The sequence below is a fragment of the Rhea pennata genome, chromosome 15, assembly GCF_028389875.1.
Source record: "Rhea pennata isolate bPtePen1 chromosome 15, bPtePen1.pri, whole genome shotgun sequence".
NCBI lineage: Eukaryota > Metazoa > Chordata > Aves > Rheiformes > Rheidae > Rhea > Rhea pennata.
In genome coordinates this window covers 16,920,880-16,942,595 of record NC_084677.1, presented here as the reverse complement: position 1 = coordinate 16,942,595, position 21,716 = coordinate 16,920,880, and the positions used below count along the sequence as shown (strand labels likewise).

At 61.7% G+C, this 21,716-nt stretch overlaps 2 protein-coding genes and 1 long non-coding RNA gene across 9 annotated transcripts in view; 1 reads left to right on the top strand and 2 right to left on the bottom strand.

The window, feature by feature from the left end:
* Positions 1 to 505: 505 nt before the first annotated feature.
* LOC134147501 (uncharacterized) lies at positions 506 to 9,846 on the bottom strand. Of its 2 annotated transcripts, none has more exons than XR_009960021.1 (3): positions 8,660 to 9,846; positions 6,160 to 6,300; positions 506 to 841 (listed from the first exon to the last, which is right to left on the bottom strand). It is a non-coding gene; the product is annotated as an uncharacterized LOC134147501 (long non-coding RNA). The 2 variants fall into 2 exon arrangements; XR_009960020.1 differs by lacking the exon at positions 8,660 to 9,846 and adding an exon at positions 6,994 to 8,305.
* Positions 9,847 to 10,159: 313 nt separating this feature from the next.
* Positions 10,160 to 16,438, top strand: GRAP (GRB2 related adaptor protein). Of its 4 annotated transcripts, XM_062588663.1 has the most exons (8): positions 10,160 to 10,327; positions 10,686 to 12,036; positions 12,200 to 12,338; positions 13,935 to 14,032; positions 14,125 to 14,247; positions 15,055 to 15,223; positions 15,983 to 16,164; positions 16,367 to 16,438. In XM_062588663.1, the coding sequence occupies exons 3-8, from the start codon at positions 12,261 to 12,263 to the stop codon at positions 16,416 to 16,418; spliced, it is 702 nt and encodes a 233-aa protein (XP_062444647.1). In that variant the 5' UTR covers positions 10,160 to 10,327; positions 10,686 to 12,036; positions 12,200 to 12,260; the 3' UTR covers positions 16,419 to 16,438. The 4 variants fall into 4 exon arrangements, with proteins under 4 accessions (XP_062444647.1, XP_062444649.1, XP_062444648.1 ...); XM_062588665.1 differs by having other exon boundaries at positions 10,164 to 10,327; positions 15,983 to 16,438; XM_062588666.1 differs by lacking the exons at positions 10,160 to 10,327; positions 10,686 to 12,036 and adding an exon at positions 13,728 to 13,773 and having other exon boundaries at positions 12,276 to 12,338.
* Positions 16,398 to 21,716, bottom strand: part of SLC5A10 (solute carrier family 5 member 10) — a 44,114-nt gene continuing 38,795 nt past the window's right edge. For 2 of the 3 annotated variants that reach the window (XM_062588659.1, XM_062588661.1), the window contains 5 exons: positions 19,401 to 19,508; positions 19,123 to 19,273; positions 17,302 to 17,470; positions 16,779 to 16,994; positions 16,398 to 16,670 (listed from right to left, as the gene is read on the bottom strand). In XM_062588659.1, coding sequence (XP_062444643.1) covers positions 16,527 to 16,670; positions 16,779 to 16,994; positions 17,302 to 17,470; positions 19,123 to 19,273; positions 19,401 to 19,508 — 788 coding nt within the window. In that variant the 3' untranslated portion in view covers positions 16,398 to 16,526. The remainder of the gene's footprint in view (positions 16,671 to 16,778; positions 16,995 to 17,301; positions 17,471 to 19,122; positions 19,274 to 19,400; positions 19,509 to 21,716) is intronic. The other variant, XM_062588662.1, reaches the window with a different exon arrangement.

Below are 21,716 nucleotides of genomic sequence, written 5' to 3'. Positions count from 1 at the left end.
AAAAAATACAGAAAAAGCTGCAGAAAAATCTCTGCAAATTTGATAAATATATCCCTGCAGTTTGAAATTTGATTTCCGCACTCTATTGTTTCTCATTTCCTGAGAGCTGCCTCGGTGGATCGCATTTTCTGCTTCTGTCTCCAGTCCTTGTAACCAAACAAGACTGAATCTCGTTATACTGATGCATGGCTCTAGCTGTACGCAATTCAATCTCTAAATCACAGTCGTTTTCGCTCCCTAACCAATTTTTCTTCCCTTTCCTAACCTATAGGTCTTCAAAGGAATCAGTTTAAAAATAGAGACTAACATCATGCGATGAGGGTGTTTTTAATGTTCAGCACTTAAGTCCATGTTAAGTAGCTACGTGAGAACCTGCCTCATTTATCAGGAAGCTGGACACCCTCCACTCACGCTGCCTCCAGTGAGAGCTGGCGCTCCTCAGTCTCTCTAGAAAGTCACATGCTTCCACGTGGGGTAAATAAAGAATTAAGCCCTAAACTGCCCAATTTTGGAAATTTATTGATTAAATGAGAAGTGAGACAATAATGTGAACATGGGCAAATGCAATCATTATTGCCCTTAGAGCCAAAGCAGCAGGATTTTTTTTGACATGCGGAAGCTGCCTTCTGAATTTTCTGAGCTATCTACGTGTTGCTGAGAGGGATACGGAATATATTCAGATTCATATGAAGCGATGTTTGCTCCAGTTTACTCCCTCCTGGACTTATGAATATTTCATTGAAATATGCAAGGTCTGAATTGCGCTGTTGTCTGCTTTGATTAGACACATGGGTCCACAGGGTCTGCATCCAGACTGCAGGTACACAATTTGTATGCAAACCTAGAGAAACCAAAATAAAAGTTTAGTTTGTATCGGATTTAGTTTGGCTTAGGTTAATTGACAATTTCTTCATTACACATTTTTATATAAATGCAGTTGCAGAAGGAAAAACAGAAATAAGGTGAATGGGGGAGAGTATAGCCCAGTAAATTTGTGCCTAATTTCAGCTGGAGTCAACCCAAGCCGTAATCATAATGGATCATGTTTACATCCTGCACAAGGATTTTAGTTTCGTTTGTGATGCAAACAAACTTGTAGATGTTTCCTATGCAAATGCTCATTTTGACAAGTTCAAAATTAAAACACCTGTAATATCAGCTTTCAAAACAGTCTCTTTCTGACCACATTAGCAGATTCATGGAAAGAGGTGAGAGAATGCAGCGCTAGCACATTCTGTTTTCTCAAAACAAACATGCACTGACAGCGTAAGAGGCGGTGATGTTTGAAATGTGCTTAGTTCGAGTAATTACCCAGTGTTGGGTTTCTTTAAAAGTTAGAGACTGTCTCATCTGTGGGCACCTTCCCTCATTCCTTTCTCCTTACTGCTCTGCGGGAGCAGTTTCTCCCTGTGCCACACTGAGCAGCCAGGGCTACTGTGTTGCTTACATTAACTCCCACTGAAGCCTAAGGTGAAATTCCACAGCAGTTCTAATTGACCTAAGTCAGGCTGTTGTGGCTTCTGCCCTTCCTCCACCACCCCAGCCACCCGTTCCCATTTCCTCCCTACCATCAACACTGGCTTATACAATCTGTGGTGGAAACTAGTCACTTTTTTTTTTTTTTTTTTTTTTTAAGGTGGGGTGGCGGTGCCTTTTCAGCCAGTTTAGCTCCTTGAACCAGCTCACCTAAAGGTCAGATGAGCACCCACGTCAGCAGAAAGGAAGGGACAAGACCACTGCAGGATGCCACTCCATGGCAGGGAGGGGTTTTCTTTTTTTTTTTTTTTCCCCCTTTTTAATAAGACTAAAATCAGTGTCAGTGTAAAAATCAGACTGAGAGGGGATCTTATCAATGTCTACAAATACCTTGAAGGGAGAGTGTTAAGAGGATGAGGCCAGACTCTTTTCAGTGGTGCCAAGCTACAGGACAAGACGTAATGGGCAAAAACTGAAACACAGGAAGTTCCACATGAATATAAGGAAAAACTTCTTTCCTGAGAGAGTGATAGAGCACTGGAACAGGTTGGCCACAGAAGTTGTGAATATCTCTAGGGAAGGAGACTCCAAAACCTGCTTGGACATGATCCTGCCTAACACACTCTAGGTGAGCCTGCTTGAGCAGGAGAGTTGGACTAGATGATCTCCAGAGGTCCCTTCCAACCTCAACCATTCTGTGATTCTGTATTGGAACTAAAGGGCCTGGCTTTGCTGCCTGTTCCCAGGCTGGAAGCGCTTGCACATTAGGACTCTGCAGTTACAAGTGGCAAACTCAGACCCAGAGTATTTGTAGCAAAGATGGTCTCATTTGGTGTAACCACCCGGTTCTGCAGAGCAAGTCACCAACTCAGAGCCTTTAACTTTATGCTGGAGAACAAGAATTCCCTTATGGTTGGTACAGTTTGCACTATCCTTTCTTGACTTCCTTCTTGCCAGGCTGCAAAAACTTCCTGCCAGGAAGGAATCGATAATCATCATCCTTCAGAGTTCCTCTTTATCGTTCCTTCAGCCACCCAAAGAATGTCACACAAGGAGTCAGGCACTCCCTTTTGCCCTGGGCCCATCCTGAGACCAATCCAGGCTTTGTAATAATAGACAAACAGCAGGATGACTTGTGTTGTTGTGCAAGGACCTCACATGTCCAAGGATTATCCTCACTCCTCCCAGGTGTTTCTCACCTTGAAAGAAACCACCCCATAAGGCTGATTGAAGATGAGAAAAATAGCAGCTGAGCAGAAGGAACTGTACTCCTGGCATCATAGCATCGTCTAGAAATCAGTCTCCTCTCCTGCTCCTGGCTGGAGACTGTCCTAGTGATTTAGGGGTAACATGACTGAAATTAGCATTATCACAAGAGGGTTGTGCTCATAAACTAGGACACTTGGTTGGTCCACAGGAGCTTCCTTTGTACGTGCTCCTCTCCCAGAGCACCTTACATTAAATAAGGTCTGGTAGCACATGCTCTTTAGAGAGCCCCATATCTGCTTATAACCCCAGGAACTGAGCTGTATATCTGCAGCCACTTTTTGCTCAGAAATGTCTGCGTTGTCACAGTAGCAAAGACTACCTCAAGCTGCTGGCATTTTGAGCTGGTTTTAAACCCATGGTTTAAAAGGCAAGTCCCTGGGTTACAGCTAGATGCCCACTGATCATCACAGCACTGCTGAAAAGCTGCTAGTTTTTCTCTGGACTGATGAAAAACAGAGGGGTGTCTGTTTTGCAGAGCACCCAGCACAGTCACTGTTACTTGGCCAGTGTTTAGCTTTGATTCCCACTTCTGCATCTGACTTCCTCAGTTCCCAGGCTCACAAATCCAGTTGCAACTTTCATATCTGTATTTGTGGTCACAACTCCCAGTTTGTTGCTGCTGGCCTACCACAAAAAAAAAAAATCTCATCCTTGACAGGGCTTCCCAGGTGTTTTCATCACACAAAAACTAAACTGCAAACACATGGCCCCTATGTAATCAACAAGCAGATTTAAAAAGAAAAATCACCAGCTGGGCTGGAAGAGATTCATGACAAGGCATCAGGACTTCACTAGGCAAACACAAACCGCACAGCACCGCAGGCGAGACGCTCTCAGGAACACGTTCTGTTGTAGCACTTTATTTGACCAAGCCGCTGTGCGGCTCAGGCCTGCGGAGCGATGGTTCGGCAGGCTCCTCAAAACCATAAGGCTCCCTCAGCTGAGATCAGCCTCGAAGAAAAATCCTTTTTTTCTAGGACAGCAAGTTTCAGCAGCCATTTGAGTTTTGTGGCTGGTCAAGCAGGTTATAATTGGCCATAATTAATACTCCCACGAGCTTCCACATTCTCATGAAGTGAATGGAGAACTATAGGATTGCTCCCTGACCTTGTGAACATTAGAAGTTAAAGGAACCGGCTTCCTTCTGATCTTTAAAATCAAAGATCTGTGATCAACAAATGTGAAAGGCAAACATCAGTACTGCTGGGAACCAGCTGCACACAGCCCTCTTCTGGGGCACAAACCACAATAGCCACAACCGTACTCAAATATAATTGCAAAGCAAGTTGCTAAAGGCAGCAAGTTTCCTCTGTCCCTCCAGAAGCCTCTTTTTATCCTTGCACATCACTCTGAGCATGTTGGTGTGGAGGTGCAAGACATTACAGCCACAACAGATCTTTAAGCTATATTGAAAGACAGCCTTCATCAGGATGCAGAAGCTGAATAATTCAATCAGTAAGAGCAAAAGCCAAGCCTGAACTGCCTCACTTGTTGAAAATCCCACATCAGTCACCACCAGGCTGGAAGAAAAGCTCACGACACCTGCCTAGCTAGGCCTGAATGCGCTTTACACTTGGAAGGATCCTAACCGCTTGGAAAGCAAAGGCTGTGTTTTACAAGTGACTTCCTCTGCCAAAGCCACCAGTCTGACCCTCAAAAGAGAATTGAGGGATACTTCCAGGCAAGCACCATGTGCACATTGCTCCCTTATTGCCCTTGCAGTGCTTCACTGGAGGCATTTGGTAAGGAGTGGGTCTGCCTCCGCTTTTGCGGCTTGCACCTGGTTATCAGGAAAGAGAAGCAGAAAGCTCCCATATCTTGCCTCTGGGCAGGGCAGGGCCTCCCATTTCCCACCGAGATCAGAGCCTACGGGGAGTCCGGAAACCAACCGGAGCTCCTGACATTCACAGGCCCTCTTTCAAAAATGCATCTTAACATACACCTCTGATTTGGGAAATATCCAAGCCCCAGGTCGTGAGGCCTGGGAGAACACGACAAGGAAACATCCCCGTCTGTTCCCATGTTCTAATACATTTCCTCAAGCATTCAGTGCTGACCATGGCTGGTGGCAGGACTCTGGGCTGGGCAGACCTTTGGTTTTAACCAGGGCAGAGGCTCCCACATTCCCATATGCTGGGTGCCAGTGCTCAGCTCTGCACCCCAGAGCCGCTGCGTCGCAGCCTTCCTGAGCAGGGCAGTCACGGCGTTCCTCCGAAAGCAGGTTCTCTGTTAGCTGGCATCTCTTACACCCTTGAGGCTAACTAAGCCTCCTGGACAGTGACGTACTTGCTAAGCCTTCAGGCCCCAGGGATGCTTGGTGCCTGTCCTATGCAGGTAGATATAAATACATGCTAAAATGATTTACTGAACCAGTAAGTGCCTCTGCCCTAGGGAGCCAAGAACAGCGCAGCTGCAAACCCCTGGAGGCTACGCTGCCGATCCCAGCTGAGGGAGCAGCAAGGAAATATCGGCCTGGACCATGGACCTCGGGTTAATCCTCCAGGCTCCAGAGGGGCACAACGCCAGTGCCCAAGCTGGAGAGGCGCTAAAAGACATTTGAGTCACATCATCCAGTCCAGACCACGGGCAGGCAGGAGCCAAGCTGGTACCATGAACTCCAACCTGATGCTCCATTTACAGGCAGGTTAGGAGACCTTGCTCCCTAAGAACAGCCTGGGGGGGCGGTTTCCCCCACAGTGCTGGCAGGAACAGGCAGCAAGAAGCCCCACTGGCATGCAGCCGTCTGCTCCGTTTGCTCCACTCGGAGCCAGAGCAGGATTTTGCCTGAGGAAGGAATGAGGTTCCCTACGGTGCCTCAACCCCCTGCTCCTTGGGGAGTCTGGAGAGAGACCACGGTCGCTGTACCAGCAGCAGGGACAGGGCGGTTCAGCGGGCCACGTTTGGGAGCACGCTTCAGCTCTGCGCCCTCCCAAACGCTTCTCCAGCATGGCAGGAGACCATCGTGTGACATTAACGCTACAAGACAACACGTGGCCACAACACACGCTTGCATGCTGCTGCCGCCCGACTGTTCGCTCTCCGAGCTGGCAAGGCGCTCTGACGTGGAAAACGTGCAAACGGTACCCAGGCGAGCAGGTCAGGGACCGGAGCCAAGGGGGTCACTCAGCCAGGAGCTCCCCACCAAACCCAGGGAGCCGCTCACCCAGCTGAGGGTCACGTCTAGGAGAGAAGGCTGCAGCAGCAGCCCCCATCTCAGCCTGGGGGAGAGAGAGGGGAGGGAGGCGTGGAAGAAAAATAAGTCTCCAATGCTTGTTCTGTGATAAGCTGAAGGGAGTATCGAAGGGAATATTTTATATCAATACAAAAGGATATGTAACAGCATATTTTACTAAGACAGATATCGGCTCTATACATATGCCATACATATATCTGCGTAGAAAGGGTTTTTATTACCTGTGCTAATGGTAGTGCCTTACATCAGTCAGCCTGAAAGCGCTGCTGGAGCTGCGCCGTCACCTTTGCAGCAGGCCCAGGGGTCTCCTGAGCTCCTTTGCCCGAAGGAAGGCTGTGGTTTCCAATTCTGCAGGAGCATTTCTAAACAAAAAAAAAAAAACAAAAAAAAAAAAAGAGAGAGAGAGAGACACTGTTCATTTAAAATGAAGAAACGCCTTGTACGAATGCTGCATGTAATGTTTGCTAAAAGCAGCAGAAGGCAAAACCATGCATCTTGGAGCTAAATGTGTTTCTTTAAAGTCGTCAGGCCGGATCCTGGTCTCATCTACACAGGCAGATATATGGAAAGGCTTCAGCAAAATTACCCTGGATTTCCACAGCTGATGCATCAGAAATCACTGCCCGGCACAGCCCCAGGGAAGAATCCATCGGTTTTATTGTGGCATCCCGAAATCGCTCACTCTTCCCTCTTGCCTTGCACAGGCACAAGCACCCGCACAAGAAAATGGCATAAAACAGGGCTGTGCCACAAGCAAGGGCGGCAGCGTTCAGCTCTGTTTTCTGAAGGGAAGCAGATGCCATGGCCCCGCACGGGCAGGGCCAGCACGCGGCCGCACACGTAAACGCCCCCGTAGCCTGCGAGGCTGTTGGCCAATTTCTGACAAAGCTGGTGACGGGCCAGACAACGGTTTGAAAAAAAAATATTTAATTTCTCAGCATTTCCTGAAGATGGGCAGCTGGAGGAAGAAAGGCAATCATGCTTCAGTGCGGGGCAGACGGGAGCGCGAGCTCAGCCCCGCTGTAGCCCTCCGAGACTCCGCGCAGGCCTCCCACCTCGACACCCAGATCCGCAGGAGCAGAGGCCACGCGGGAAGCGGGCGAGAGCGGGGCCGGGAGCCGCGGCCTGGAGCCGTCCCTCCGCCAGCACCTCCGCTTTGCCCTCAGGAAAAGGCGGCGCAAAGAAGCCGAAGCGTCCAGGGCCGCCGCGGCTGCACCTGCATCCGTCGCCGGCGGCGAACAGAAGGCTTCAGTGCTCCGTCTTCCCTCGGCTTCCTCCCTCTTGTCTTCCCCATCTCCCCCCTGAATAGGCGGCTTCAGGAGGGGCACAGCGCCCGGATCCTGGCGGGTCGCGCAGCGCATCCGGCACGCCGTGAATTATCGCGGCGGGCCCCGCTCCAGCGGCCCGTCCCCCTCCTCCCCGCTGCGCGGGAGCCCGGGAACAGCCCGGGAACAGCGGGCGGGCGAGCAGCCTCCTCCTCGGCCGCGAGAGCCGCCGTCCTCCCTCGCACCCTCTCTCCTCGGAGGGGAGGCCGCTGCGTCCTGCGGGAGGAACCTCGGAGGCCGGCACAACGCCGGCGCTGGCTTAATTGGTTATTAATAACTTTGTTAACCGGCCAGGAACCGAGTCGGGACCACCACCCCGCTCGGGAGCGCGGCGCCCTCTTCACAAGCAATCGTTCCCCGTTTCTCCCCAAATCCTCTTCGTTCTCGGAAGTGGGACCTCCCACGGAGTCGCTGCAGCCACAGCACGGGCCCCCCACCCACCCACGCCCGCTTTGCGGGGCTTCCTGGTTGCGTTTTTCTTCCCCCTTTCAAAGCCTAGAAAAACAACAGAGGTCTCCATTGGGGGGAGCTTCGCAGAACCTGTTCGAGTATCAGGTTGGGTCTGAACCTGGCCAAACTCTGCTCCCCTAAACCGAGCTCTTTTAAGGAGCCACAGAGCTCTCCTGCTGCCCACGGCCGGTCACTTCTGCCCTGCCGGCTTTGGGAGAGGGGATTTCCTCCACGACCAACACCGATGGCAAATACCCTCTGCCCCCAAGCCCCATGCCTTGCTCAGCTGTCGAGTGCTGGTTAAAGGGACTCTCCTGATCTCAATCCCATTCAAATCCAAGCAGTGCCAAGCCCTCTCCACCACGACACTGCAGACGCTGTGGTTTCCCAACCCAACATGCAGGGACTGCTCCAAACAGGCCCACAGGAAGCAACAGGGACATCCCAGCTCAGGTGCCTGCTGCAGCCCCAAGCCCACACAGGTGACATACTATGTGGGCCTCACCTCCCCCCAGATCCGCACAGGGGGTCTGAGACCAGAGGAAGAGTGGAGGCCAGGCACCCTAGCAGGTTATCATCTCCTAAGTGTCTTTATCAGAGATGCCTAGCTCAGAGCCCAGCAGGTGTGGCAGAAAGCATTTCAAGGCTTTTTCAACCAGCACAACAGGACACCACTCACACAGCTTAAAGCAGATTAGGGCTAACCCTCAGCTAAGGACAGCAGCAGGTCTCAGAGTTACCCCGAGACACTTCAGCAACCACAGCGAGATGCTCAGGCAGAGCACAAGAGCCAGCGCCCTGCAGCCATGGAGCATGCACCATGATCTGCTGCCAGCCAGGCAGCAAGCACCCACCCGCTCCAGACAAACCTGCAGGGCCCAGGTCACACACAAGCGAGCTGCAGCCAGCCAGGGGGAAGCACCATACAGACAGCAGGACACCTCACCTCCGTCCCGCTCTTCAGAGTGGGACCATCAGGGCCAGCATGGGTTTTTCTGCTTCCCCAAAAGGCTCTCTGCTCTTCTCAAGGGCCAAAGAGAAGGGCAAGCTGCAAAAGGAAACCACCTCAGGGAACCACAGACCCCAGGAGACACTACCCAAAACACCAGCACCCCTCCTCACCACCCACTCAGCCCAGTTAGTGACTTCCATCTGCTTTTATAGGGCCCAGGGAGCTGATAGACATCAGCTGCTGTGGGTTTTTGATGGTTAACTCCTTCCTCCCTGCAAAGAACCCATGTACGAACGTCCACCACAGCCATGCCCTGAACCAAAACGGAGGCAGCGCCTGTCCCCAGAGCCGGGCACCAGCACTGCATGTGTCCATCAACCCCAAACCGAGTCCCACAAGGCTCGCAGGAACCACTTGGTGTTTGTGTCCTAGAGGCAGGAGCTCCAGCTCTTTGTGTCTGGAATCTCTCCACCAAAACAGTATTTCACCCTTTTCCAGAAGGCTGGCTCCAACTTCCAGCCCGGCCTGCACACTGAACACCCCACCTTGATGGGGCTCTTCAGAGGTGACCTGCTTCATCACCACCCTTTCCCTGCAGATCTGGGTTTAATTAAGCGGTCACGCAGGCTCCTTGCTGCGGGTTGGGGTTTGCAGAGAAATAACACTGTGTGCAAGAACAAGCTGGGTGCTCAGAAGATACCAGCTTAGCTCTGCTGCAACCCCGGGGGGAAGTGCTGACTCCGAAACCCTGTTTCGCATGCACTGACGTGGCGTTTTCTAGCCCAGGACATTGCTCCCTCCGTGCGTGGGGCCTCCCGGGGGCTCCCGCTTCCTCCGGGAGGCCCGAGCCGGAGCGGTGACGGTGCCCGCGACGTCCCGTGCCGCCGGCACCGTGGGCACCACGCTGCCGCGGCGCAGGCGTTGGGATAAGACAGCGGCGCCGGGTGCCGATCCGGCCGCCCGATCCTTTATGTGTGTGTCGCGCCCCGCACGCGGGTTTGCAGCCGGGGAGGCTGTCGCGGAAGGCGGCCGGGGGCCAACCTCGCCCCGGGCTCGGTCAGGGCTGGCCCCTCGCCCTCGGCGCCGGGAGACCCTCTGCGCTTCTCCTGCCGCCCCGGCCCGGCCCCAGCGGCGCGCAGGCCCGCACTGCCTTCCCGACGGGGCGAAAGCAGCTGCCCGGCGGCTGCGTCCGCGGCCGTGCGTGCGCGCGGAGCGGGGAGCAGCATGGGCGCGCCGGGATTTCTCCGCCGGCACGGGGTGACGTCGTGCCGTGGATTTCCTTCCGGCGCGATGGAAGGGGTGGGGGGGCCGCGGGATGCCGCGTGCGTGGCCGTGCACGGCGGAGGGGGAGGCGGGGTGCACCGAGGGGCATCCGTGCGGCTGCCGGGCGCTCGGCGGCTCGCAGGCGGGACACGAGCGCGGCCGGCGTCGGCCACCCGCCGGCTTCCAGGCCTGGCATAGGAGCCGGCGAAGGCAGCCCCGAGACCCCCCCTCCTCCCCGAAGGGCACCCCATCTCCCAGCAGAGCCCGGGGCAGCCTGCGGCTCCGGGAGCCGGGGTCGGGATCGCCTCCTTAACAAAACGTGCCCGGCCCGCAGCGGAAGGGGAAGAGGCTCCCTGCCCTCCTCTTCCTCCCCGCGCCGGCGATGGTGCGGCCGGGCAGGTAAACACAGGATGTTGATGAAACCGGCTGCGCGGATTGAGCAAGGCGGCAGGCGAGGCGGCCGGAGCGGAGGGGAGGGGGCGACGCCAGCCCCGGCTGCGCCCTCCGCTCCCTGTCCCGCAACGCTCCCTGCCGCGGGGGCTGCTGCTCCAAGCGAGGGGCCCAAAGGGCTCCGTCCCGCCGCGGGACCCCCGGCAGGCAGGGCCGCCGGCGCCTCCGGGCTGCCGGCCCCGCGCCGAGCGGGCGTAGAGCCCGGCCGTGCCCCCCACCCGCGTCCGGGATCCCACCCCGGACGTGGATTCGGCGCCTGGCTCTCGCCGAGCTGCGGGAACAGGCTCTTCCTCTATACAAAATACAGAAACTCCATAAGGCGCAGAAGTCTCTGGGGGCTCAGCCCAGACGCCGGGCTGCTCCCCTGCCCTCGGCCGGCAGCGGGGACAGCGCGCAAGCTGCGAGCGAGCCGCGTGGCCCTTCCCGACCCGAAGGATCTCACTAACCCGTCTTGGCGGTGGGCAAAACGCCTGGGGAGCCAAGAGGCAGGAATTAAGGGCTCCGGGAATAAGTGCCCGCTGGCCGGCCCGGGCCCGAGCGCCCCGGGCTGCCCCGAGCAGCTCGCTGCTGCGCGCGCGCCTCGGTTGCACCCCGCGCACGAGGGAGCGGCGGGACCCCAGGGCTGGGGGCAACCGTCCCCGCCAAGGCTGGGAGAGGGACGGAGGGAGGCGGGAGGGCCTGTGCCCGCGGGACACTGTCCCCCCCCGTGTCCCCAGTGTCCCCAGTGTCCCCCTGCATGCTGCTGCCATCTGCTGGCATGACCCCATCCTGCTCCGGTCCTGAGTCCTGATGCTGTGTGCTGGGAGCGGGCGAACGAGAGAAACCCGAGGAAAAGGAGGGCTGCGCTGCACCCTCTAGGAAGGATCCGTCTCCGGCCCGTGTCCCTCTCTGTTTTTAGGTGTTTGCTTTCGTTCCCCGGGCGGAGGAGCGGGGCCGGGGAGCGTCGCCCCGCGCCGGCGCTGCGGGCGCGTGCCTGCCCCAGCGCCGCGGGGCCAGGTCAGCGGCATCCGAGCTGCGCTGGCGGCCGCAGGGATGGAGATGCTGCTCCGCTGCGGGGGCTAGGGGGGGGTCTCCAGGCTCCGGTTGTCTCCTGTGCAGCCAAGGAAACTCGCCCGACACGGAAATCTTCCCCGCTGCAATCCCTGAGCCCCGCCGGGGCAGCAGGAGCCGCCGAGAGTCGCTGAGCCCCGGCCTCGTCGTGCCGCGGGTGCGCGTGCCGAGCCCGGTCCCACGGCCTCGCCTGCCCTCCGTCCTCCTCCCGGGCTCGGCTCCACTTCCCGAGGGGCTTCCTGGGGACAGGCAGGTCCCTGGGACTCAGCGACGGTCCCGGGGTGGGTGTTACGGGGCATTCGCTTCTCCAACGCACGTTAAATAGGGTCACGATGAGGGGCGAACGCCAGCAGCTCATCCCTTCTGCGGGGCGGACGGCGGCGGCGGCCTCTTCCTCCTCCTCCTCCTCCTCATTGCCTGAGTCCCTTTCGGCGGCGTTGACCCACAGCCGTCCCGGGTTTCATTCCTCGCAGCAAAGCACGGCAACGTCCGCCGCATTTTTCCTCCGGAGCCCCGGCCCCGGCGTGCGCGCGAGGTTGCAACCTCGGCACCCGGCGCCTGCGAGAGCCGGCGGAGCCGCGGCCGCCCCCGGCGGGTCTCGCCACCCCGTAAGGAAGCGGAGCGGAGCGCAGCGGGTGTCGGCGGGGCCAGGCGGCCCGGCGGGGCTCTCCGCCCCCGCGGGGCGCGCGGCACGTCTGGCCAGCCGTGCGCCCCACGGGGCCCCGCCGCCGGCCGCGCGCCGACATCCGCCCGGCTTCCTGCCCCACGGAGGAGCAGCAGGAAGCCCAGCGCCCGCCGGCCCCCGGGGCGGCCCGCGGCCCGCCGCCCCGCCATGGAGTCGGTGGCTCTGTACAGCTTCCAGGCGACGGAGAAGGACGAGCTGCCCTTCCGCAAAGGGGACACCCTGAAGGTACGGACGCCGCTGCTTCGGGGGCCAGGGCGGCACCGGCACGGCTCCACGCCGGCGCCTTCCTCGCGCCCGGCTTTGCCGCCTCTCCGGGGTTTTCTCTCGGGGGGGCAGAGGCATCTCAGAGGGTTTGGGGGTATGGGGCAGCACTGGCAGTGATGAGGGGCACTGCTCACTGCACTGCTGGCCGCGTCTCTCGCCAGGTCCCCGCTCACCACCCACCACCCAGACGGTTTCACCAAGCCATATGCACTGCCGGGCCTCAGCTTGGAAGGACACAGGGATGCACAGGGACACGGGGATGTGCAGGGACACAGGGATGCACAGGAATACGAGGATGTGCAGGGATGCGGGGATGAGCAGGGATGCGGGGATGAGCAGGAATGCAGGGATGCGCAGGGACACAGGGATGAGCAGGGATGTGAGGATGAGCAGGGACATGGGGGACACAGGGATGCAGGAATGCACAGGAATACAAGGATGAGCAGGGATGTGGGAATGCACAGGGACATGGGGATGTGCAGGGATATGGGAACGTGCAGGGACGTGGGGATGCACAGGCACACGAGGCTGCACAGGGATGCGTGGGGATGTGGGCTCCATCCACCCCCTGTGGTGCCTCCAGACCTGACTCCTTCCCCGTGGCCGGAGCCCGAGCCGCAGCCGGCAGGGATCACCTTCGCCGCGAGCGCCCGGTGGCTCCAGACCCCCGGCTGCGCGAACGGGGCCAGCGGCACCAGCCGTTCCCTGCCAGGGCCAAAGCCCTTCTCCTCCGCGGAGGCACGAAGGGCGTTCGGGAGGCTGCAGCAAGGAGGCTGCACCCGAGCACCAGACCAGGCACTGGGCTCCGGACGGGCTCTCGGGCACCGACCCAGCTTCCCAAAAAGCTTCAGGGAGCCACGAAACATCCCCGCGGGTCTGCAGCTCTGCAAGGGGGGTGGGGGGGGGCTGTGCCAGGCTGGCAGAGAGTGGGAACCCGGCAGCGCCCTGCGGCCCCAGGGTGCGTGAGGGCCTGGCCCGGCGCCCCGAACCCGCCGTGTGCAGCCTGGCTCTGCCTCCCCGGGGTGTTTTCCCCACAGCCCCCGGGGTTTTGCAGCAGCAGCACCCCGGGGGTTTCGGATCCTGTTTGCACAGCTGTACCGGCTGCACGGGCCCCTGCGTGGGAGGCCGGGAAAACAGCGCCGCGCGGAAGTGGGCGTCAGCCTGGCTGCTCGCGCGGGGACGCTTCCTCTCGTGGCAAACGCAGCGCTGGTTTCCTCGCGCCACCGCCTGTGCTCTGCCCCGGGCTCCGGATGCCCCCGGGGAGGGGGGGAAATGCGGTGCCTGGGGCGCAGGAGTGGTGCCTGTGGCATCCCTGGCTGCTGGGACACATAACCCGCTTTGCACCACCAGCACGCTGGGGCGAAGGGCAGGCGTCCCTTGGCAGCCAGCGCCGGCGGTAAGCACAGCCCGTGGAACCGCGGCTTCTGCAAACCGCTCGCAGAGTCCCCCTTGGCACAGGTTTTGGGCTGGGGGGACACGGGGCGGTCAATGCATGTGACCCCCCCCCCCCTTGCAGGGGGATGGCTGCCGGGTGACGCCGGCTCCTCTCCCACCCAGATCCTCAACATGGAAGATGACCAGAACTGGTACAAGGCCGAGCTGTACGGCTGCGAAGGCTTCGTCCCCAAGAACTACATCAAGGTCAAGCCTCACCCGTAAGTACCGTCCCGCCGCGGGACGTCCTGGCCCACTGCCCGGGAAGACTCCCACCGGCGGGGGGCCGGGCTGACGCGGGGTGTCCGCGCAGGTGGTACGCGGGCAGGATCTCCCGGCACTTGGCGGAGGAGCTGCTCCTCAAGCGCAAGCACCTGGGAGCCTTCCTCATCCGCGAGAGCGAGAGCGCCCCGGGCGAGTTCTCCATCTCCGTCAAGTAAGTGGGATGCGGCTGGCGCGGGGCAAGCGGGATGCTCCGGCTGGCCCCGCCGCGGGAGCGCCAAGGGACGGGGGCACGCGGAGCCCCCAGGGCCCAGGGAGCAAACGCAGCCGGGGGACGCGGCTTGGACGGGGCAGAGCGGAGCCAACTGCCCTTGGCGTCGCCAGGGCCGAGGGCTGGGACACCCCAGGGTGCCCCCCCACCCGCCGCAGCTCTGTGCCTGGGTGCATGGCGCTGCACGCGTGCGCATGCCAGCCGTGCCTGCCCCCGGGGTCTCTCGCCCCCTCGCTGCCCCTTCCCCGCCGGGCGGAGAGAGCCGGCCCCCGGCCAGCCGGGCTCTTTCTCACGCTGCTGATCTCTAATTAAGCGTTGAAGGAGGTTCTCTGCCGTCAGGAGCGCGGCCGCTCCCCGCCCCTGCCCCGGGGCCTGGTGGCAGGGGCACCAACCCCGCAGAGCCCGGCTGCACCGGGACCCCCGGCCCTGGCATGCGCCGCAGCCCGAGGGGGCACCGGCACACGGGGACAGCGCGGGGAAAGCGGCCAGGAGCCCAGGCCCAGCCGTCGCCTCCTGCTCCCGGCGCGTGCCAGGGCTGGGCTGAGACCGGCAGCTCTCGCTGCACTGGCTCTTGGCGGAAGCGGGAGGAGGAGGAGGAGGGAGGGGACGCAGGCGGCACCCCCCGGCGTGGGGCTGCCGGCGGGCACAGCCGCCCGGGCCCGTGGGGCAGCCCCCGGACCCTTGCCGCAGCCACGGTCTCCCGCCGCGAGCGCCCCGGCCCGCGGGGTGACGGCCCGTCTCCGCCCGCAGCTACGGGAGGCACGTCCAGCACTTCAAGGTGCTCAGGGAGCAGAACGGCAAATATTTCCTCTGGGAGGAAAAGTTCAACTCCCTCAACGAGCTGGTGGATTTCTACCGCACCACCACCATCGCCAAAAAGCAGCAGATCTTCCTCCAAGACGACGACCAGCGCCCGGAGGTACCAGCACAGCGGTGGCAGGGGACAGGAGGGTGGGCCCAGGGGGCAGGCGCATCCCGGCCCTCCGGCTACTCCGGCTCTGCCCAGCGGCAGGGGGTGAGGGCGATTTCGCTGCCGGAAGCTGGATCTGGCAGCTGGGTCCATGACGGATCCCTCCGACAGCCCGTCCGCCCCACTCCGGGGCCAGGTTGCGGATGGGACACGGTGGGATGTGTCCCCACTGGGGGCTCCTACAGGGTCCGGGACAGATCTTGCATCTGGTCACCTTGCAAAAGCGCTGTTATCCCACGAATTCCTGCTCTCCTGCACCATGGGCTCATGGGCAGGAGAGCGTAGGCAGCCCCGGCTCAGCCCCGATCCATCCGGCATCACTGCGGGGAGACGAGCACCCCTGGGCGAAGTGTCCCAGGGCACCGGGATCCTCACCCGTGTCCCGCAGACAGGGATGAGCCGGGGCCTGGCAGCGCCACGGCACCCTGGGGCGCCCTGCCGTGCTCCCCGAGGCCAGTGCTTGGCCCCGGTGCTTGCGCTCAGCCCCGGGCAAGAGAGGGTGCAGCTCCCCCCTGCACCCCAGGGCTTCCTCCTGCACCCCAGGGCTTTTCCCTGCACCCAGGGCTCCCCCTGCACCCAGGCTCCCTCCTCCTGAAGCAGGATGAAGGGCAGCGACGCGGGCCGAGCGGGCGCCGGGGGCAGCGGGGCGGAGGGGTGGCCGCGGCCCCCTCGGCCCCGCCGCCGACGCCAGCCTCGCCTCTCCCCCAGGCGAGACGGCCCCGGTTCGTGCAAGCCCGGTTCGACTTCGCCCCCCGCGACGGCTCCCAGCTGCCCTTCCTCCGCGGGGACGTCATCGAGGTGCTGGACTGCCCCGACCCCAACTGGTGGCGAGGGAAGATTTACGGGCGCGTCGGCCTCTTCCCCCGCAACTACGTCCACCCCGTTCAAAAGTGAGCCGCCGCCGCCGCCGCGACCCGCTCTGCCACCCCCCCGCCCCACCCCGGGCCGTGGCTCCTCCGCAGCCTCGTTAGGCAACGCTAATTGGCGCCCGCCGCGGAGAGCCGCGTCCGACCGGGCGGCGGGTTCCCGGGCTCCGGGCCGGCGGGGAAGGCCGGGCGCGGAGGAGCTCAGTCCCGCGGGTGCCCGTTGTAGCTGCAAATCGTGGCGTTTTCTCCTTCTTTTTTCTTTTTTAATTCCGAGCTAATAAAGCGCGTTTGGACCAAAGCCCCGCGCGGGGCTGGTGCCCGCCGCGCCTCCGGCCGCGCCGGCGCTCCTCCCGCGCGGCTCCCGACCAAGCCCTGCCGGGCGCAGCCTAGGCGAAGTAGGCGCAGCAGAAGACGTTGACGGCCAGCAGCGCCAGGGCGTTGGCGCAGCAGACCCTGGCCCAGAAGGGGCTCTCGGCCGCGTCCCGCCGCGGCGGCTCCGGCGACAGCGTCCACCACGTGAGGTTCCGCAGCTGCAAGCGGACGGGCGTCAGGAGGCGCCGGCAGCTCGGGAGGGAGCGGGAACGCGGAGCGGGGCCGGGCGGCCGGTGTGGGGTTGGGGGGGGCGGGCTGCGGCTCACCCGGGTGCGCGGCGGCGGGGCGCTCAGCAGGCTGCCCCCCGCCGCCACGGCGCCCGTGGCCGCGCACAGCAGCAGGGCGAAGTGCAGGTAGTGGAGACGTGCCAGCGGCCAGGGCCGGCGGTCGGGGTCCCCGCAGTGCGGCGCCGGGTGCGCCAGCTCCAGCCCCATCCTGGCCAGCCCCAGCGCCAGCCCGGCCATGAGGCCCCAGAAAGCTCCCTGCAAAGCAAAGGTGAAAAGCGCCCTCCGTCCCCGGGGAGCCCCGCGCCGAGAGGGCGCCGCAGCCGGCGCCGGGCGCGCGCGCCCGCGGCTCGCTCCTCGCCTTGGGCAGCACCGCGCACCCGCAGCGGCGCCGGCGCAGCCTGGCCCGCGGTGGACATCGCTGCCACCGCCGCCCCCCCCGCCGCCCCGCGGCCAGGCACCTGCCTCCTCCTTCCTCCTCCTGCTCCTTCCTCCTCCTCCTCTCGCGAGGCTCCTCCGCCCTCCCCGGCATCGCCGCCCCCGGGGCTCCCCCCGAAGCCCCTACCTGCTCGTTGGCTCGGGGCCAGAAGACGGCCAGGACGAAGACGGCGGTGACAGGAGGCGCCAGGCAGCTGGTGACGGCCTGGATGTAGACGTAGAGCTGGCCGCCGCCGGAGCTCTGCAGGATGGGGATCCAGACCACGCTGAGGGCCACCAGCGCCACCGTCACCGCCCTGCGAGAGGCGGCGAAACGCTCGTCCCGCCGGCACCGCCAGGCTGCTGGCCCTGTGCGGCGGGCGTCACCCTGGCATCGAGCCTGGAAGGCATCGGCGGGAGGATGCCCAGCGGCCCGGTCCACGACGCTCCGGCCACGAGGACGCGAGGTTTATCCGTCCCCAAACGCCGGCCCCGAAGGGCACCGGCCACCCGGCAACACCACCCCCTCCTCAGCAAGGGCCCGTGGCCAAACCCCAGGGTTTTGAGCCCAATTTGCACCCGCAGGCCTTGCTAGAGGCTGAAAGGCAATCGCACGGCGGGATTAGCCTGGCCACGGGCGCCGGGGAGAAGCGGGGCCGACGGAGCGTGCCGCACGGTTGGGGCCGCGCCGGGAGCGGCTCAGCGCTGCGGTGCTCATAGCTCGGCCCGGCTTGTTTACGGCTTCGCAGCATTACCTAAATCGCCATCTGCTCGTCTCAAAAAGCAGAACTGCAGAGAGGGGGGGGGAAAATAAAAATAAAGCAGCAAACGCTCAGTCGCTCTTTGCTACCGCCTGTCCGGCACTACGGAAAGAGGAAGCAGCGCGAGTGCAGAACGCACGCCCCGACCCCAGGAGGGGCAGAAAAACCCCGCGCGGGTTTGTCTGGAAACCACAGGCAGCCCTAAAAACGTCATGGGAAAACCTTATGTGTGCCTGAGCGCCCGCCGGCCAGCCCCCGGGGCCGGGGCCAGGGCCGGCTGCGTTTGGGGTCCCGTCGGGACCGCGGCGCTCCCGCCCCCCGCCCGCCCGCGCTGCGGGGGGCCCCTCTCCCCCTCCCGCATCTCCTCCCGGCCCGGCTCGCGCTGTCTTGCCGTCGCTCTGGCACAGGGCGAGCGTAAAATACGAGCGGGGATTTCCAGTCGCAGGATACCGCCGTGACGTGGGCACAAATCCACCCGCGCCAGGGAGCCAGCAGGTCCTTCCAGCCCAGCGGGCGGCACGGGGAGCCCCGTGGTCCCGGGTTGCCCGCGGTCGGGAGCCCAGGCCGCCCCCGGAGGGCTGCTGTCCCACCACAGGAGAGACCCAGCTGCTTCGAGCAGCCTCAGAAAACCGCTGAAAACATCGTGAAAGAGCTGAACGGAGGCGCTGAATCACACGCCGGGCAGCTTCTCGCCAAGCACGAGCTGGATGGAGAGTAACCAGCGGATGCCAGCACCTCTCCTAGCTGCCGCGAGAGCCGGGCAGACCTGCAGCCCACACGTACAGAAAGCAGAGGCCAAGACTTGAGACATCCCGAGGCACCCGCCAGGGCACGAAGGACCCTCCTGGTTGCCCTGGGGGCCGGAGGTGCCCCAGGCGCTTCCCCCTCCAGCCCGGCTGCAGAGCTCCCGCCCGCGCCGGTGCCGCCCGGCGGAGGCGTTTGCCAGTGACCGGCTCGTGCAAATTGCCCCACGCGCTAATGAATTGCCCACGATGGATTGCAGCAGCGACTGCCGCCCCGGCAGGCAGAGGGCCTCTGCAAACACTCATTAGCTGTTCCCACTGAAGCTCTCAAGCGTTGTCATGCCCATTTTTAGGGCACCGAGCGGAGGCGTCGCTGAGGCAGGCCCCGAGACGGCACGCGGGCGTCCCCCGACGTCCCTGCCTGTCTGCCCAAAGCCCAGCGTCTCCCCGAAACCCGGCCGGTACCTGCCCACCAAGAGCAGCTCTCGCTCGCCGGCCCCCGGCCTCAGCCGCCTCCAGATGTCCATGGTGAAGAGGGTGCTGCTGCTGTTGAATATGGAGGTGAGGGACGACATGAGCGCTGCCATCATCACCGCGATCATCAGACCTCGCAGTCCTGCCGGAGGAGAGGGGCCGTCAGGGAGCGGGAAGCGCTCGCATCCTCCCCGGGACAGCGATCGGGACCCTCGGGTTGACGAGACCCGGCCGGGGATGCCGGGGCCTCCGTCCCACGGGCAACCTACCGCTGGGCATCAGCTCGACCACCAGCTTGGGGTAGGCGATGTTGGAGCAGCCCACCGCAGCGCCGCACACGCGCACGCACTCCTCGGGGTCGACGCAGGCGACAGCATCTGGGGCGACACGGAGGCAGGGCGAGCGTGCCGGCGGCCTCCCACGGCGCCAGGGAGCCGCTTCCCGACGCCCTCCCCAGTGCCCGCCACGAGGAGCGGCCGCTCCTCCAGGATATCTACCCCGATCCCGCTACCCCGTCCCTCCCTCCCTCCCTCCCCACGGCCTTGGGTCCCTGCAGCATCGCCTGGACCTCAGAGCTGCCTCTCATCCAGCCCAGCTCAGAGTGACATGCAGAGACTGGAGCTGCCCAGCGGGCACGAAAGGGCAGGAGGAGTCCTCCCCACACTGGGGGGGCTTCCAGAGCCGGGTCAGCCCCCGCCCAGGACTCGCAGCCTCAACGGGGGCCGGGGCCCGGGTTCGTGCACCCAGTCCGGGGGCAATTCCCTCCTCATGGGCACCACCCAGGCACGCTCGCTGCGACACACATGGCAGCTCTCCAGGACCGCCAACGCCCAAGCACTTAAGTGTCTCACTGGGTGCTGAGCCCTCTTTTATTGTTATGCTCATAAAATATTGAAATGGATGGCAGTTAATGTCAGGCATAAATATTAATGGCCTGGCCAGCTCTCAGATCTATATCCTCGCCCTGAGGAGTGCCAAGCCCAGCGCGGGCTCCTCTGTGCAGCTCCGTCTCCGAGAGCATCGCCGCTGTCCTCCTGCCGTCTCGGCACCGGGCTGGGCACGGCCGCGGGCAGCCCGGGGAGGGCAAGCACAGGCACAGCCTTAGGTTTGTTCTGGGGGGCTCTGAAATCCTGCAGGAAATTATTCATGAAGCCCCAGATAAGGAAAGGTTGGCAATCGCTGTCCCAGGAGCATGCCGAGAGCCGAAGCTCTTGGACCAGATGCCCGCCCAGCCCCGTATCCGTGCCCAGCAGCGTCCCGGGAAGGATGTGAGAAATGAAGCAATGTGCAATGATCTTCCTTGGGTTATGCACACCCTCTCCCTGGCAATCCCTCCTCATGGCTTCCCTCGGGGGGCTGCTGCACCCCCCGAAAGGGTTCTGCTGGGAGTCCCCCCTGTCCTCACCTCTTATGCCCCTACAGATCCTGCTGGTAACAGCCCCGGGCCCTTAGCGAAGGAGCGAGGAGCGTGGAGGTGCAGTGCAGCACACACACTGCTTAGCAATTCACAGGGAAGCTAAAAAACCAGCCTTGGATGCATCTCCCGATGGTGAAAGCCTGTGCTGGGGCTCTGGTGACTCTGTCTCCCAGCAGCTGTGAGTAAAGCTGCTGAAAGGCTCCACGCAAACACCAGGAGACCTGCAGGTGGAAGACGCTCCACAGGGCAAAGCAGCATCTGAATATTATAACCCAGATCTAGCAACGAAACAGCCACCCAAGGGCTCGGCCGTGGTGGCCCCCTGAGCACGCGGGCAGCCGAGCCCGGGGGGGAGCGGGAGGCCCAGCAAGGCTCGGCGATGTGCCCGGGAACTCAGCTCTTTGCACCCCGCCGCCTCGCTTTGTCGTTACGCCCTTCGCTAGAGATGGGAAATCAATTAGCAGCTTCGGCTTGTAATTAATTCTTCCCTCCGCAGCTCGGAGGAAGCTGCTGCTGCTCCCAGCCGCGGGGCCAGGGCCGTGTCGGCACACTGGGGGCTGAAGTCGGGCCCCCCAAGCAGCAGCCCCCCATGATTTGGCCCCCAAATTCACAGTGTAGGTCTCATCCCAGTTCACTAATGTACCAGCAAACTGCTCTCTGGGAACACCAAGAGCAGCTCTTCTCCATCCACTGACTCTCCCTGGTGATACCACCTGCATCGCTCCCTTCTCCCTGCTCCTACACTACCTTCAGCGACCATCCTTGACAGGAGACTCAACTCAAGCCCACGACTTCAATTTAAGGTGAGAAAAGCCAGAAGTGCATTATTGTAGCTTAATCATAAAAGGATATTAGCTCAAGCTGCTATCACCTATTTTTGAGAAAATTTGAGAAATTCCATTGCTGGAATTTCCCCTTTTCTGTGTGCTTCCTTCCAAATCCATGCTAGGTTTTGCGCCTCACTGAAGTGAGCACGCTGGAGCATCTGGAGGGAGATCCACGGTGCAGCACACACCCCGGCCGGGCCAGGCCTGGCCGGATGATGAAATGTAAATACAGCCGCAGGAGCAAGCGGCTTTGAAGCTGCGGGCGCCCGGTAAACACGCCGCCTGGCCCGAGGACGCTGACTCAAGCGGGGCTCTTCACGCGGCTGCGAATCCACTGAAGA